Below are 16,009 nucleotides of genomic sequence, written 5' to 3' on the forward strand. Positions count from 1 at the left end.
AACCAGTGTAGAACAGAATCATTACATCTTCAAGGTTGGAAAAGAACTCTAAGATCATCAGGTCTAACTGTCCACCTACCACCAACATTGCCTACTAAACCCTGAAACCCATCCAGTTCCAATCTGTACAGTGGGCAGGGACACCTCCCACCAAACCAGAGTGCCCAGAGCCCCATCCAGCTAACCTTGAATGCCTCCAAGGGATGGAGCATCCACAGCTCCTCTGGGCAGCCTGTGCTATGGCCTCACTGCCTGCAGAACATAGAATTTCTGACCCCTAATCTGCTGGCATGTCACTCAGGAGGGTTTTCTGTCCCAGTTCTGGGCAAACAGCAGTGAGGACTTAAACAACTCCATCTCTTGTTTTTATGCCTCAGATGTTTGATGTTTCTTATTAGGAATTGTTTTTTTTAATTGGTGTCCTTATTCTTTTTCTGGAGTTTTAAAGCTCGATCTGCCATGCTCAGGCTGTTCTTTCAAATTGTTTCTTGTCTTTTCTGTTTGGCATAGCTCACATCAGGGCTCTTTTTGTTGCCAGGGAGTTTGTTTTCTACATCTAGCGGCTCTGAGACACGACGAGACAAAAACAGTATGACTGAAATAGTTGTAAGTGAAAATCCCTCTAGGGCCTTAACTCAAGAAGTGTGGAAGAGTTTTCATTTGTACCTTGTTTGGTGGAGGATAAGGATTGAATGTCTCTGCTCCTGACCTTTGGGAGGAATGTCTTTGCCCTTCAGGACTTCTCTCTTCAGGGCATCATTGATGTTCCTCTGCCCAAAAGAAATTGTGCTTTTGATTCTCCAATGCTGAATGGTAAACCATATGTTCACCTTTTCTGAGCAAGGAAATGCCTCAGATAATTACTCTTCCTTTTTTAGGCTTCTAAAATATTTCTTAAAAGCAGTTGTTGATAAAAGTTTTTTTTTTTGCGTAGCAAAAAGGGGCTCGTAATGTGCTCTTAGAATATCTCACATACATCAGTCTGACTTGGTTTTGAAACTAACACAATAAAAAATAAAATCCAGAGCTCCAAACATGAGATAACCCTCTAACGTTTGCTTTCATTGGCGTGAAAGTACCATCGTAGGCTGGAAAAGGGAAAGAGGTTCTGTGAACCTTTCATAGTGTGCTTTTGAAACATCCCATAGACCTTTGTGAACATAGTGAATAGAGGTAGGAAGGTTGTTGCAGAGTTGTTCTCTCATATTTTTACCTTGTCGTTTGTTGCTTTAAATCTCAATGCCATTTGCACAGGTAATGGCATTCTAACATACAGATGGGTCACTTCTCATTAAACCAACGAGCCTCACTGCCAGTGCTAGTGAACCTGGGCATCTTCAAACCCAGCCTGACCATTGGCTCCAGCTCTTTGTCGTGGTGGGATATAGTAAGAGATGTCCCAGGCTCCCTTGTAGCTTGTATCTGCATTGTGGATGTAATTGCTGTTAGTTTTCCTGTTTAAACTATTGTTCCTGTTAAGGCACTTCATGTTCCCTTGTATCTGGAATTGCATTTCATTTCTCCTAGTAAATTCTATGGTGAACTGATTGCTATCTTTGCGGAAAGGGAGGACAATTCTTCTGTCCTACAGATGATATTAAAAGGCTTTGTACCCTGAACAATGGAAAGGCTTGAACTAAAAATGGCAGCCCCTCTCAGCTGCGAAGCTCTCATAGCCATTACTTTTGTCCTATGTCATTAAAATACTCTGACTTTATGCAGTAGTTGCAAAAATTAGCATTTGGCATAGCAGTGTGTTAATTGCTCATAGTAAGGAGGAAGTAATTCATTTATTCAGAGTTTTTTGTATGGTGACTTACGCTGGTCTGAGGGGCACTGGTTTGTGGTGTCAGCGATAGCTGCATGTGCCAGCGCTGGGTTTTGGTTTACGAGCACAGTGATGATGTGGTTGACACAGCAGATGATCTTGCTGACATTTTTTAGTTAACAGAAAACATCTGGGTGCAGTTCAGATGGGGGCACTGCTCTGATACGAAACTCAGAACTCATTGTATCAGTGTAATTGCATCTGTGCAGCACTTGTAATACAGGCAGTGCCATTGATCCGGGTAGCAGATCTTCAGGGTGAGACCTTGGCTCGTGCTTGAGGCCTCTTCCATATGACAATCTGTTCTACTGAAATCAACATATTCACATCTAGAACATGTATCCAAGTCCTTGCATTAAAACCAACCTTGGATTTGCTCTGTCTCTCGTTGCAGATGAAGCTGCCAGTGTTATTCAGTTTGGTAAATCAGCCAAGCGATCGCCGGAGTCAACTCAAATCGGGCAGTATGGGAACGGCCTGAAATCGTGGGTATTAATCACAGCCAGCCTCCTGAGATTGTGGAGATTAGAGCTGAGATAGTCAGTGTTTTGTTGTTGGCTTTTTTTTGCTTTGAGGTGCTTCTTTTATCAGAAAAAATGCATGCAGATGAAATCTAAGTAAAGGTACCATGTTTTGGTATGCAGGAGCACTTTGGACATGTGCTGCAGCAGGGAGCTCTGCAATGAGCTGATGGCAGTGTTGTCATGTTGTGATTGGGGGGTTGGGTCAGAGCTGGAAAAGGTAGCGAAAAGCAGGAAGAAAAAACAAACCTTGGTGTCTGTGTCAGATCAGTAGTGAAATTGAAGCAAAAATAATGCTGCAGCCTCTTAGTAGGAGATTTGGCTGGTGCAAGTCAGATGGACTTACACTGTGTGTATGATGTTTGGAAAGCTCCATTAGACTTCAGCTTTGAACTGTGAGTAGTGTGAGAGGAAGGAGTTCAGAGAGCTTGAGTTCTTTTTGTAAGATGTCCAGGTCTAGATGCTTATTTGGAAGGAATCACAGAATCACAGGATCACAGAATCACCCGGGTTGGAAGGGACCCCAAGGATCATGTAGTTCCAACCCCCCTGCCTAGCAGGGCCACCAAACATCCACATTCAGATCAGGTTGCCCAGGACCCCGTCCAACCTGGCCTTAAACACGTCCAAGGACGGGGCATCCACAACCTCCCTGGGCAGCCCGTTCCAGGGCCTAACCACTCTCCTAGTAAAGAACTTCCCCCTAACATCCAACCTAAATCTTCCCTCCTTCAACTTGGATCCATATTCAACTTGGAATGATACATGTAGAAAGAGATGGCCGTTGCTATTTTTAAGCCATTTTTTTCTGTTATCTGCTTTTAGAGTCTCACAATTGAGCAGAATGGAAACAAACTGATAACTTGGTCTGCTTTCTAAAGCGTTTGCATAGAGTCTGCTGGTTTGCTAAGAAGTGGTGGTCATCAATTGTAACGTGCTGCCTGAAATCTTTCTCCAGGGGTTCCATGCGGATTGGGAAAGACTTTATCCTGTTCACAAAGAAAAGTGACACCATGACTTGCCTCCTCTTGTCCCGGACGTTTCATGAGGAAGAAGGCATTGATGAGGTTTGTACGTAATGAAGTAACATGATGAGTGCTGAAGTCAGTGTGGTTCTACCTACTGAAAATTTGTATACCTTTACTTCAGATGTTCTTTATCCGAATTGCTAACATGGAAGTATTTCTGTGCTATGTGCATATACTGTACATAGTCAATAATGAAAAGTTTTTATTTTGCACTACATGTCAAGAAGGATTTTTCATTGTGGCATCTGAGGGAGCTGCACAAAGAAGCCATTGATGGAGCAGTGGGCAGCCAGCAGTGGTGTGTGCAGCTCCATAGTGCCCCTGGAGCCAGGAGTTTTGGCATGAGCTTAATTCTGAATCAAGGAAGGGACATCCTCATCCTGCAGGCATTCAAGGCCAGGCTGGATGTCGCTCTGGGCAGCCTGATCTGCTGGTTGGTAACCCTGCACATAGGAGGGGGGTTGAAACTGGATGAGCATTTTGGTCCTTTTCAACGCGGGCCATTCTATGATTGGATGACTCTCTGTACTTGGTATACATCTGCAGTCCATAATTCTATCTGTGCTTCTGTTCTAAACAACAGAAAACTGACAACCTTTCTAGAATCATACAAAAGTAATTAAAAAAGGGAAATTGGAATAAATGAAGAATGCTTCAGCTCAAGAGAGGTGTTAAACATAGAGGTTGATGTTTGTTTTTCTTAAAGAATGAAAGCTTGTGGTTTTTTAGTGTTAGGTATAAATCATTGCCAGATGAAAGAAGCCATGGGTTGTGTTGATGTTGAGCAGCCAGAACTTCACAGGTTGCTTTGGGGCTGTTTGCTCCAAGACTTGATGTTGTAGAACTTGGGAGGCTGGAGAAGGGAGATCCTTGAGCAGTTGGCTGTTATGCAAAGCATTGCAAAGTTAAGAAGAGCTCCTGCACTAACTGTTGGCCTGTGGAAAGGGCTGAGTTCACTCAGCATCCATCCATATGAATGGCATAGAGGGGGTGGTGAGTCTGGGTTGCTCCTGATGCTGTGCTGTTTGCAGGTCATTGTTCCACTGCCCACCTGGAACGTGTGGAACCGAGAGCCTGTGAGTGACAACATGGAGAAGTTTGCTATTGAGACAGAGCTGATTTACAAGTATTCCCCGTTCAAATCAGAACAGCAAGTGATGGAGCAGTTTAATAAGATCCGTGGTGAGAAAGGTCTGTATGGTGCTGGCCATGGGCAGGGTAGTTTGGGGTTTGGGCTGGATTTGTCTAATCAACTTGTTACTTGCTCAGGCACCCTGGTGATCATCTTTAACCTCAAACTGATGGACAACGGGGAGCCAGAGCTGGATGTGACTTCTGACCCTCGAGACATTCAGATGGCAGAAATCCCCCCAGAGGGAACGTGAGTGTGACTGACATTACAAGCCCTTGGATTTTGATCCAGTTGTTTGGGGCTTGACTGTATGCTGTGTGCGTGTGGTTTTCTAAAAGCAGCTTTTTGTGTGCTGAGGAGTTCTTAGCAGTGTGGGGTTCACGTGTACAAATGGCTCACAGGCTCTACACCTTTGTGTTGGTCTGAATTTCTGCACTGACTCGTCTCAGTCAAAGCAGCCAACTCAATAACCTTTAATGTCACCAAGGGAGGATGCCCTCAGCTATGAGTGTAATTTTTGTAGGTGTCAGGTTTTTGTCAGTGATGCTGGTCGTGAGTCTGATCTCAAACAAATGTTTAGCTTGTGGTTAAATGAACACCAAGAAAATGTGAGTTATTGTGCAGGTCAGTGAGCAGGTGATGCTGGTGGATGCAGGCAGCCACTGGACCTTCCTTAGGTGAAGAAAGAGAATGTGCACAGAGGGCAGCTTAGAGGAGCAGCGGAGGGTGGTGGTGTTGATTCCAGGTGTCAGGGAGGATGAGCTTTCTGGAAGCTTTGTAGCCTGAAAAGGAAAAACTGACCCTAAAGCACGGTGGTGTTGGAATATATTAGTTTGATGCTTAGTATGCAGGTGCAGCAAAGCTCTTGGGGACCTCTAGGGACCTACTAGGATTCTCAATTTCCTTAGTGCACAGTGGTGAGCTTTCATGATTAGCACTGATAGAGGAAGGAGCTGCTTCTCCCATGTGCTGTTATTTCTGTGTTGGATCAGGGCAGGTTCTGCTGGAGCATACTGGTGAACTGAAGGTCAGGAGTACTGACAGGTAGAACACTTGGTGTTAAGTGGTTCAGGTCGTAGCTATGGCCTTTATTATCCAGCTTTATTCAGAACATTCCTTTCAAGCTGCAGTAATATGTATGTAAATGTTTGGCAGCAACATGTAAAATACACAACTTGGTGCAAAAATCTACAGAACACAGAGGTTGAAAAAAATACCACTGGAATGGTAAAATAGAAAAAGCTTTTGTTTTTATCTCACTCACTGGTTTAAGGTTGCATGTTTGCAGTGTGTTGGAGTAGATGCCTGGTATGGCAACACAGCAAGGTATTAATGGTGCTGTAGGTGCCTGAAATAAGTTACAAGGTAGTGAAAATCAGTGTGAGGAGGTGATTCTGTTGGTCATTTGGAACCTAGGTAGCAATTCCTTGGGAAACAAGAATTTTAAAAGTTTTTTTTCAATGGAGAAACTTGTTCATTTTGTTTGTACAGAAATGCAGGCTGTATGACAGCAGTGTGTCTGGGCTGTTTTTAGCTGGAGAAGAATTGAGAGGGGAAAACTGTGCAGGAAAGAGGAAAGACAAAAGATGAGCAGCATGAAGGAGTCGTTGGTTCCTGAGGGGGTTCATTGAATGAGTCAACTTTGGAGTATGTGGTCATAACAGGCAGAGTGTCTCCTGCAGGGAAATGCAGAGCCAACTGCTCAGGTTCTGAGCACGTCTCTCTTGCAGAAAGCCTGAGCGCCGCTCCTTCCGTGCCTATGCTGCTGTGCTGTACATTGATCCCAGGATGAGAATCTTTATAAACGGACACAAGGTGCAAACCAAGAGGCTTTCCTGCTGCTTGTACAAGCCAAGGTAAGCGCCAGAGCCAAAGTCTGCTGACACGTGCAGGACCTTCCTTATGAAAAAAGGTTTAGCATTTTGCTGTCTGGATGTGTCCTGCATAACTCCGCATTGAAGCCACAGGAACAGATGACAGGAGACAGGGATGTCACACAGGACAATGTCAGGTGCTTTGTATGGGAGCAGACAGATGATGTTAGTTGCTCTGCCTATATTTACCAAGGCTGTAACCCCATCAGAAGGCCAGCAAATCTGGCAGGCACAGTTTACCCTTCGTAAAGCTGTTGGCTGTCACCAATCACCTCTTTATTTTCCATGGGCTTTAGCATAGTTGTCAAGAGCACGGGCTCCAATGTGTTGCCAGGCACAGAGGTGAGCTGACTGGCCTCCAGTTCACCTGGTCTTCCATTTTTTAATAGGACAGGAAAATACCTAGGGTACATCCTAGAATTATTACAGAAAGGAAACCATGCTGAACACTCTGAAATAGTTATGTTGGAAATTAATGTTTATCAGTGGTTAATCTAGGTTTGAGTAGAGATTGGGAAAGACTGTTCCTCATCCTCCTTTTTAATGCCCTTAAAGATGGCACTTTTGAAAGCGAGATGAGGTGTGCTGGCAGTTGTCTTCAAAGAGAATAAAGAAGGTTCTAAGGGGAATAAAAGGAATGTGTTTTTAGGTCTGTCTGAGACAAGAGTATTCCTCTGTCCATGATAGCACACAGGCTGCATTCTAAGGTAGCCCTGTGCCTTAATAACACACCACCATGTTGTACTGCAGTGGAGTTCTAACAGTGTGGGCCCACCACCAACTTGCTGGGTACTTTTACTGTTGCAGTTAGTTGTCAAGCTGCTGATTAGTGCCCTTTGAACCTGGCCAATTTTCAGCTTACATCAGTCTGCCTGTCAAGCTCATACTTACTCAGCTTCTTTAATTAGAATTTGGAGAGTGGTGTCAGAAACCTGAGAAACGTCAAGCAAGTTTGCATCTACTGCTCTCCCCTTCTCAGCCTTTTCACTGGCAAAGGCAGTCAGAATGACTTGCTGCTGTAAATCCTGGTTTGCTTGGTTGATGGGATCTTACACCCTGAATTTCTGTATTTTACCTGTGTGTGATTGCCATGTGCTGCTTCATCCCGTGCCACAGTCCAGAAGAATACTGTGGAAGGAAGGCAAAAGGGGAGAGTCTTACTTTAGAGTGTCTAGACTGCATCCTTCTGTCTTGTACTCCTAATGCCAGCCATGGATGGCTGCATGGCTGCTGAAATTTAATTGTAGATTTTGAGAGCCCTTCTGGTAGGCGCCCACAGTGTGCCATAACAGGTTGTGAAAATTCATTCACTTCCCTTCTGGTCCCTGAACAGAACTTATTCTCTCTTGAACAGCTCTTTCTTGAGGGACCTGCTAGAGGAAAGCCAGTCAATCAGTCCTTTTTGAGAACGAAGTTTCTCTTTTTACAGCTGTTGGTGATTTGTTTGTTTGCATGTTTCCATGAACTTACTGAAAATGCTGGGTGCTGGTGTCATGGATTTTCCCTTCAGAGTTGAAGCCGGAGCTCATGCATCCCTATCTGGCTCCTGAGGTGTCTGCAGCTTAATGCTACTTTCTTGGACTTGCAGAATGATTTGTACAGGAGCATAGAGGGGAAGCCTACTGATGTTACACCATTCCTTTGGAGGACAGTTAATGCTGCAGCACTTGAGCACGGCTGTCTGTGGCAGAGCTGCTGTAGTCTAGGCCGGATTACTGCTGAGCTTTTGTAGCCAGCTACAAGCATGTAGGGGCAGTGATGGTCCTCCTGGCTGGCAGCCCAAAGGGTGCTGTGCTGAGTGTTCTGTGTAAGGGCTATTTGCTAATCTCTGCAGGAGAGTCATGGTGCCCGAGTGTTAATTTTATTCATATCCTCCTAATTAAAGACTGCTTAAGTACTGCAATGGAATGGCATTCATCCATCGGTATAGAGACACACCTGTCCATTTCTGTGGCTGGATTTTTAAGAAAATGTGTTACAAACTAGCTTGCCATGCTAAAAGCAGGCCATTACTCGATGGTGAGCTAAGAAATGATCCTGACTGTAGTCTTTTTACATCCTTGGTGAGCTTTTGGCCAGGCGTCTTTCTGCTTGAAATGATCACTTCATGTTCTGCATTGGGCCATTCTGGTCTCAAGATCTGCTAAGGAGGGTGGCCTGCTGAAGGCAGTGAATTCTCTCCCATTGGTAGGGCAGTAACTCTGCCTTCATCTCTGAAGGAAGATCATTTAACAGTGACTTGTCTGCAGGTTAATTGTTTTTATGTTAGGGAGCAAAGAATGGAAATCTGTAATGGTCCTCAGAGTGTTTAAATGCCTTTACTGTGCAAACCTGGGTTTTGCAGCCTTTGTTTTGCTCTCCTTCAAAAATAACAGCTTGTGTTCTGAGCAGGACATCTGTTGTTCTGTTGTCACTTGTCCTTCCTGAATGCTGTGGGTTGTATAATCAGCTACCAATGTGTGCCTCCCATTCAGGTGGGAGAAAGAGATCCAAGACTGAGGAAGCAGTTTTTCCTTACAAAACAGCTCTGGATATATGGATACATTCTACCCTTTGCTAGAGTTCAGTGAGATCTCATACAACCTTTCTGGAACATCCAGGAGTCAGGAGCAAGTTGCTTCTGTGCAGATCTTTCAGCAGCGTTTATAGGTGTGATGCCGCAGCACCACCCTCCCTGGAAGCTGCTTTCATGTCTTGAACAGTTACTTCATCTGTTGCCTCCCACAATCACTGTTTCAACTTGTTTGGCAGCACAGTGCATGCAGCTAGAAGTAAGCAGGCAGTTCTGCACATTAGCTTATATGCCTGCTATTTGAGCAAGCAATGATCTCAGCAGTCATCAGGTGCTGGTGGCTGCAGTAGCACTGCGTGCTGCTTTGTTTGCCTTGGCTGTGTGCTGTGTGCTGTTATTGCACCACGTGCAAGAGAGTTTCCTTCATGAGGACACTGTAGGATGATTTTGAAGGCAGGGAAATGTGGATTTCTTGTCTGTCAGACTTCTCAATGCATATCTGTTCCCACCACTTGAATGTGAGCTTTCCTGGCTGTAGCCAAAGCCATTTGGCATTGCAAAATAAAGCAAAACGTAATGGTTGGGTGGTTTCTTCTTTCAGGAATTGTTCAGTCTCTGGGACAGTTTATCTGGAACCAAATCTGTGTTCCTTGTTTTGCTTTTAGGCTATTGAACATTCCTGCAAGTAACTGAAGCTGGTGCAGGGAGCAGCGCTGGGAAGGTGGGAGTGGAGCTGGGGTGGCAGCTTAGTCTGCCTCTCTGGGTTGAAAAAGAGGAGGTATACCTTGCTTGGTGAAGCAGTCTGTCTGTGATCTTGCCCAAGTATTTCTCTTAGAATCATAGAATGGCTTCGATTGGAAGCAACCTTAAAGATCATCTCCTTCTAATCTCCCTGCTGTGGGCATGCATGTTTTCCACTAGACCAGGCTGTCCAAAACCCCATCTAGGCTGACTGAGAACAGTTCCAGAGATGGGGCTGCAGGGGCACTCTGCTGGCTTACATCCAGCTTCTTGCCCACCAGAACCCCCAAATCCTTCTATGCAAGGTTGCTCTCAAGGATTTTTTCTCTACACTTAGCTGGGATTGCCCCGACCCAGCTGTGACACTCTGCACTTGGTCTTGTTTAAACCCCATTACATTCACGTGGGCCCACTTCTCAAGCTTGTCCAGATCCTGTGGGTGCCATTCCTTCCTTCCATCGTGTCAGCCACACTGCTTAGTTTGGTTTCTATAGCAAACTACTGAGGTACTCTCAACACCACTGCCTGTGTCACTGATCAAGATGCTGAAGAGCACTGGTTGCAGGACAGACCAGGGGGGCACCCCTTGTCACCAGCCTTCACCTGGACGTGGAGCTGTTGACCATAACCTTCTTCCTCAGGAGTCATTTGTTGAGATCATTCAGCTTCACCCTGTTCCCTCTCACCCAGGAACATAAGGCAGAATGTGGGTGATGTAATTTAATTATGCCAACGTGTTGACAGCAGTTGTGTTTTTCAGAATGCGTTCTGGATCTTGGCTCCAGGTAGCTTAGATCATCCTCAAGTAGGTTTGAGGAGATTGCACAACCCAGTATCTGACTCTGCCTCTCCTAACATGGTTGTCTGACATGTTGCACTGTGTGTGGAAGGTAAAACAAGCCATTGCAACTCAATAACACTTTACAAGGTTGTAAATCAGAAGTGTCCTGTATTTAGAAGCTGCAACTTGAAGCTGTGTTCAGACGTTTCCTATGCTGCTTTACAGGCTTTGAGCTAACTCTGCCTGGAGGTGCGTGCTGTGAAACTGCACGGTGCTACTTGCAGGAGAAAGGAAGGATTATTTATCTGGAGTGGAAGTTTTGTGTTTTGTTTTTGTTTTTGAGAAGTTTTACATACGTGTTCAGCACTCTTTTCCCTTCTGAAGAAGTTGTTCTCCTTAATCTTGGATTCCTTTCAAGGATATGGAATTTGTTGCACCTCGCTGTATGATGTAGAAGGGAGTGATGCAGCTGCAGCTACTGCTAGAGCATCTATGACTATAGATATGGCCTGAGTACTTCCAAAATGCTCAGTTACTGATTCATAAACCTTCTCTGTTTATTGTGTATCCATTGGGGGAAAATAGTAGAGTAGCCTATGGAGACTTTATTTTCTAAACAAAGTGATGAAATCTTGCTTTGACCTTACTGCTGAGATTGCTGATGTTCTGATCATCACAGGATGTACAAATATACTTCAAATCGTTTCAAGACTCGTGCAGAGCAAGAGGTGAAGAAAGCAGAGCACATGGCAAGGATAGGTGAGTCCTGGGGGTAAGCATGGGTCCTGATTTTGCTGTAGCAGAGGGAAGGACGAGGCTGTCTCACTGGATATCACCTGAAGCTTTTAGTGTCTGTGATTACCATGGTTGCTCAAAAACTACTTACTATGGATGACTGAGACTTGCTTCTGTGCATTGGAGGGGATTTATGTTATTTCTGAAGAGCACTTCCTCTAAGGAAGACATGTAATAAGCCTCGAGGCACACAGCTCTCCCTTGCTCCAGCTGAAGAAGCCCTCTGTGTTTGTTATCTCACCGTTCTGTTCTTCTTGGATTGATTCCCTGTTGAAGTTGTTCAACAACAGATTTTTGTTCTATCAGGCACAAAGTGATATGGGTGCACAACAGAATCCTCATGTTTTATTGATGTCCTTCATGCTCCAAGACTACCCTTTGTCCATCTGATTTACCCTTGCTATTAATCTTGTCCACAGGAGAATCCACACTTGATAATACTGTTACTCAACATATGGAAAGCACATAAGCTACAAGTATAGCTTTCAGTTATGCAAAATGTATGAAATTTAACAAATCCTTCCCAGCAGCCCCTGGTGGGGAAAACCCCCAGTGTTGGGGCTGTCTTGGAGTTGTGTTAACCTGTGTCTTCTGGTTTCATAAATAAAAACCTGATGTTGCAGAGGTGTGTGTCTGAAGAGCTGCTCTATGCACATGCATTTGTGCAGATCAGGTGATGATGATGGTGAGGAAGAGGCAGTGCCACGTTCAACATACGCACTCATAACAGCAATGTGATTTTCGACCCTGCCCAAAGCAGCAAAAGGATCTCATTCTCTGTTCTTATTCCTTTATGAAGTATGATAGATCATGAAGTTCAAGCAGTTTATCCTGTGCCTCTGTCCTCATAGATAAATTATTTTAGATTGAGGCCTAAAGCCAGAGCAGGCGTTCAGCAAACTTGCATTCTGCTCAAGAAGGTTGCAGATACCATGATTTGGAAAGGTTTCTTTCTTGCAGCATTACATGAGGCTTTCATGACTTCTGAAAGGTGAGCTTGAGTGCATTGGCAGTGAGGAATGCTGCCATTCAGTGTCCCAGCGCCAAGAACAGATACCAGCACTGAAATGGCTATCAGCACTGAAACACAAACCAAAGCACTAAGGGACTGCCAGACAAAGAGCTTTGAGCATACTGAAAACTCGAGGGCATCAGACCTTGTTTGCATTAAGTCTTCAGGGCTCCTGTAGCATTAACCTCAGCTGCAGTGGAATGGATCCCATTTCTTTGCTTTTGGGAAAGTCAGCTTCATCTTTAATATTCTGTTCCATGTACCAAGGGCTCTCTTTCTGCTGTTGATAGAGAAAATTAGTTTTGACTTATTTCCAATCTGTTTTCTGCAAGAATGCACACCGTCCTGTATGTATCACAGTCCAGAAATAGAGACATGCTGGTATTAAAGATACCTCATTCTCTGAGAACCAACTTTTCTGCCTCCTGTGATTTGCTGTAGCATCCCTCAGTGACCAGATGGACCTCTACAGCTCCAGGAAACTTCATTGAGGCATTGCCATTTTAGAGTTTCAAGAGCTCATTTTGGAAAGCAAGCAAATGGAAAAAGGTGAAGAGTTATGTAGAAGTCCAGCACCAGAAGTCATTAAGAGCTGTATTCTGAGCTTTACATTTCTCAGCAGTGCTGTTGGTGTGCCATGCCATTGCTCTCCTTGGAATGCTGACTCTAACTTCTGTGTGCTTGGAGTGGTTTTGTCTGTTAGGCCCTCCACTCTCAGACCTGGAAATGAATTGTGCCCTGTCAGACATCCTCCTAAGTTGCCATTTAATAAAGCAGGCATCACCGTATGGGCAGGCAGCACTCCGTTCTTCCCTTCAGACCTGACTGTGCTTAGTTTTCCAGCTGCAATCCAGCTTAGGTACAGATGGGATATTGCCATGGATGTGTTTTTAAGCTGTCTCCAAATTTCTGTGTTTTCCCATTTAACCAAGCTGTAGGGGCACTGTGAGGGCACTGTGAGGGCACTGGGTGACTTCAGTCTGTCACACAGTGCAATTAAGCTGTTCCTTGCTTGATAAAGTTACTCTGACCCTTGGGGTGTGCTTCAGTGGGAGCTAGAATAACAGAACTCCAACACAGCACAGAGAAGAAAGGAAAGGTGACCTTCCATGGTCTAAGCAAGCTGACGACCCGCTTGCATTCTCATACCTGGATGCACTACAGATGTGCATTTCCTCATGTAATTCTGACCCAGCACTGAGGGTGGTGGTGACCATCCAGCAGATGCTCCCTACAACATCTGGGTTCTTTCTGGTTGAAAAGAGAGCATTGTTTTTTGGAGAGATGCTGCTTGTCTCCAAGATCCTATTGTGTGATATTTTGCTTCACCCTGCATATCTCATCCTTTCTTCTAGCGATGGTGCATGCAAACGTTTCTGTGCATACATTTTTATATACATCAATCTGTTCCTGTTAGAAATCTCTACAGTAACTCTCTCAGCAATTGCTGCTCCCATAAGCTGACACAGTGTTGCAGTAACATCAGTCCTGCATCAGCAGCCAAAATACCTCCATGAGATGTATGGTCCAGGTGGCAGCTGCAGCTGGAGGCATCCCCTGCCCAAACAGGGCACGACTTGCCAGTCCACATTTACCATGGGGCCTCGTAGTGTGTGGGATGGAGAAAAGAGATGTGTTCCAAACAGTGAGCTCTTTGTCCACGCAGCTGTAAGCACAGCAGCCTTCTGACATGAAAGGGAGGTATTAGAGGATCATAGCCAGTGTGCTTTTGGATGGGAGAGCGTGCAGATGCGAGGTATGCGTTGCTAACTTGCAAGAGCTGTTTGTGTCTCCATTTTAGGAAGGAATTTCTCTGCTGAAAATGAAATTTGTTGAATGGTTCTGAAGTGGGTGGGTGTATGGGGCAGTGTGTGCCAGCTGGCATGCAGTCCTGTTGGTAATATGTAAAAGAGGCAGGAAGAGGAAGTTCTTTTAGGTGGTAAAATCTGTGTATGCAAAGAGCATTGGACATAATGGTAGGTTTTCTGTGTCCTGTTTTGTGTGTAGCACAGATTAACATTTTTTTCCAGGAAAAATATGGTGAACATGGACAATTTTTGAGATTTCCTTCCTTTACAGATTTCAGCCCTGCTGTTGTGCCAATGTTGTCTGTGCCCTCTAACTCTAGTTTGTCTGTTAATGATCATCTCATGTGTAACACCTTCTTTTGTACCCTTCTGTGTCACTTTGTCATCTCTCCCTTGTCCAGGTGACCCAGCACAGGCCATCTGTGCAGATCTTTAACCCCAGTTGGATGTGGTGCTGTGTGCTGGGTGGCTGGTGCTGGTGCTGTTGGTTAATGCTGTTCTTTCTCGTGGTGTTTCAGCGGAGGAGAAGGCTCGGGAGGCAGAGAGCAAAGCCCGTGCGTTCGAGCTGCGCCTCGGGGGGGACCTTACACGGGAGTCCAGGGTGAGTCCTGCTTTTCTGCCAAGCTGGGTGTGTTGGGCACGGAGGGAGAGGTTCAGAACCGTGGCTTTGGATGGGAGAGCTAATGCTTGGCACCTGCTGTTAGCACTTGGGTACGCGAGGGGAGCAGCTGGTGACTTCTGTTGGAGATAAGTTGTCAGCACTGTTCAGTCATCAGCGGTGTCGTCGCTGCAGGACGTGCTTAAGCCTGTCTGTTTTCCAGCCCCAGTGAGAAGGAAGCATGCTGGTACTCCAGTGCACACACCTTTCAATATCTATCAGTATCTATCAATGATCCCCTGCCAGTGTTTGAGCTTTACTGTGAAGGTGCTTTGATTGCTGCTCTCTTGAGGCTGAGGGAACGCAAAGTACTGGAAGAAAAGTAGAACTGTTGGGATTTTATTTCCTTTCTTTTGGATCCTCTCTCTTTACTGCTCTTGCAGTTTGATCCTCAGTTTCCTTAAACTGTTGTTAGAAAGTTATTTTTGTTTTCTTCTGGTGGTACCTAAGGAAGCTGCAGCCCTGCTTTGAGAGGTGGACAGGCTGAGCTGGGATGGAGCTGCCAGGTGGTGCAGCAAGTGGCCGAGCTTAAAATTACTCCTTAATGACAGCTAACAAAAAATACAGCATTGGAGTATCCCAGCTATTTCCCTCTTGTGTCCTGCCCTTCACCCTATGGCTTTGGTTGCATTGGCAGTTACATTTGGATGCTTCCTTCTAAGCAACTGTGTAGCTGCTTAAGCAACCCAGCAACTGGCGCAGCCCTGTGTGTTTGGGGGTGCTAATTATTGCCCAGCACAGCTGGTGAATTCTTTACATTTGGAAGATCTGTGAGATCTTTTTGAAGAGGGGGGAGAGAGAAAAAACCTGGGGAATGGAGCATTCCTGGATCTCACAGCAGCAGTTTCACTGTGCTGGCAGGTGACGTTACGTCAGGTGCAGAACTCAGCCATAACCCTGCGCCGGGAGGCCGACGTCAAGAAGAGGATTAAGGATGCAAAGCAGCGGTGAGTACGAGGCAGCTGCAAGCTCTGACCTTCTCAGCCTGTTCATTCCACGTGCTCCAATGTTTCTCCTGCTTCGCTGCATGTGATAGAGTGAAAAATTCAGCTCGGAGCTTAAAAACGTGTGGGCACTGTGTGTGTGCACTGGGGGTGAGTTGGCTTTTTGGATTGCTTCTGCTGTTCCCCTCTCAGTTCCTGAGAAAAGCATTTGAAAATAGCTTTTTTTTCCTTCTTTTAACATCAGCTTTTTTCATTTTCTTGCTTATCCGTTTGCATTGAAGATTCAGGGAAACAAACACACGTTATGAACTAACAGTGAAGTGACTTCTGGAGTTGCAGAGGTGTTTCCTCAAAGCTTGTTGAATTCTGTTGCAG

At 45.2% G+C, this 16,009-nt stretch overlaps 1 protein-coding gene across 3 annotated transcripts in view; it reads left to right on the plus strand.

The window, feature by feature from the left end:
• MORC2 (MORC family CW-type zinc finger 2) overlaps positions 1-16,009 on the plus strand; it is a 36,881-nt gene that overhangs the window by 9,251 nt on the left and 11,621 nt on the right. For 2 of the 3 annotated variants that reach the window (XM_048963987.1, XM_048963986.1), the window contains exons 5-12: positions 2,223-2,313; positions 3,308-3,416; positions 4,409-4,568; positions 4,647-4,758; positions 6,240-6,365; positions 11,097-11,176; positions 14,551-14,633; positions 15,552-15,637. In XM_048963987.1, the coding sequence (XP_048819944.1) occupies positions 2,223-2,313; positions 3,308-3,416; positions 4,409-4,568; positions 4,647-4,758; positions 6,240-6,365; positions 11,097-11,176; positions 14,551-14,633; positions 15,552-15,637 (847 nt within the window). Of the gene's footprint in view, positions 1-2,222; positions 2,318-3,307; positions 3,417-4,408; positions 4,569-4,646; positions 4,759-6,239; positions 6,366-11,096; positions 11,177-14,550; positions 14,634-15,551; positions 15,638-16,009 lie in introns of those variants that run through there. The other variant, XM_048963989.1, reaches the window with a different exon arrangement.

This window comes from Lagopus muta, chromosome 17 (genome assembly GCF_023343835.1).
Source record: "Lagopus muta isolate bLagMut1 chromosome 17, bLagMut1 primary, whole genome shotgun sequence".
Lineage (NCBI taxonomy): Eukaryota > Metazoa > Chordata > Aves > Galliformes > Phasianidae > Lagopus > Lagopus muta.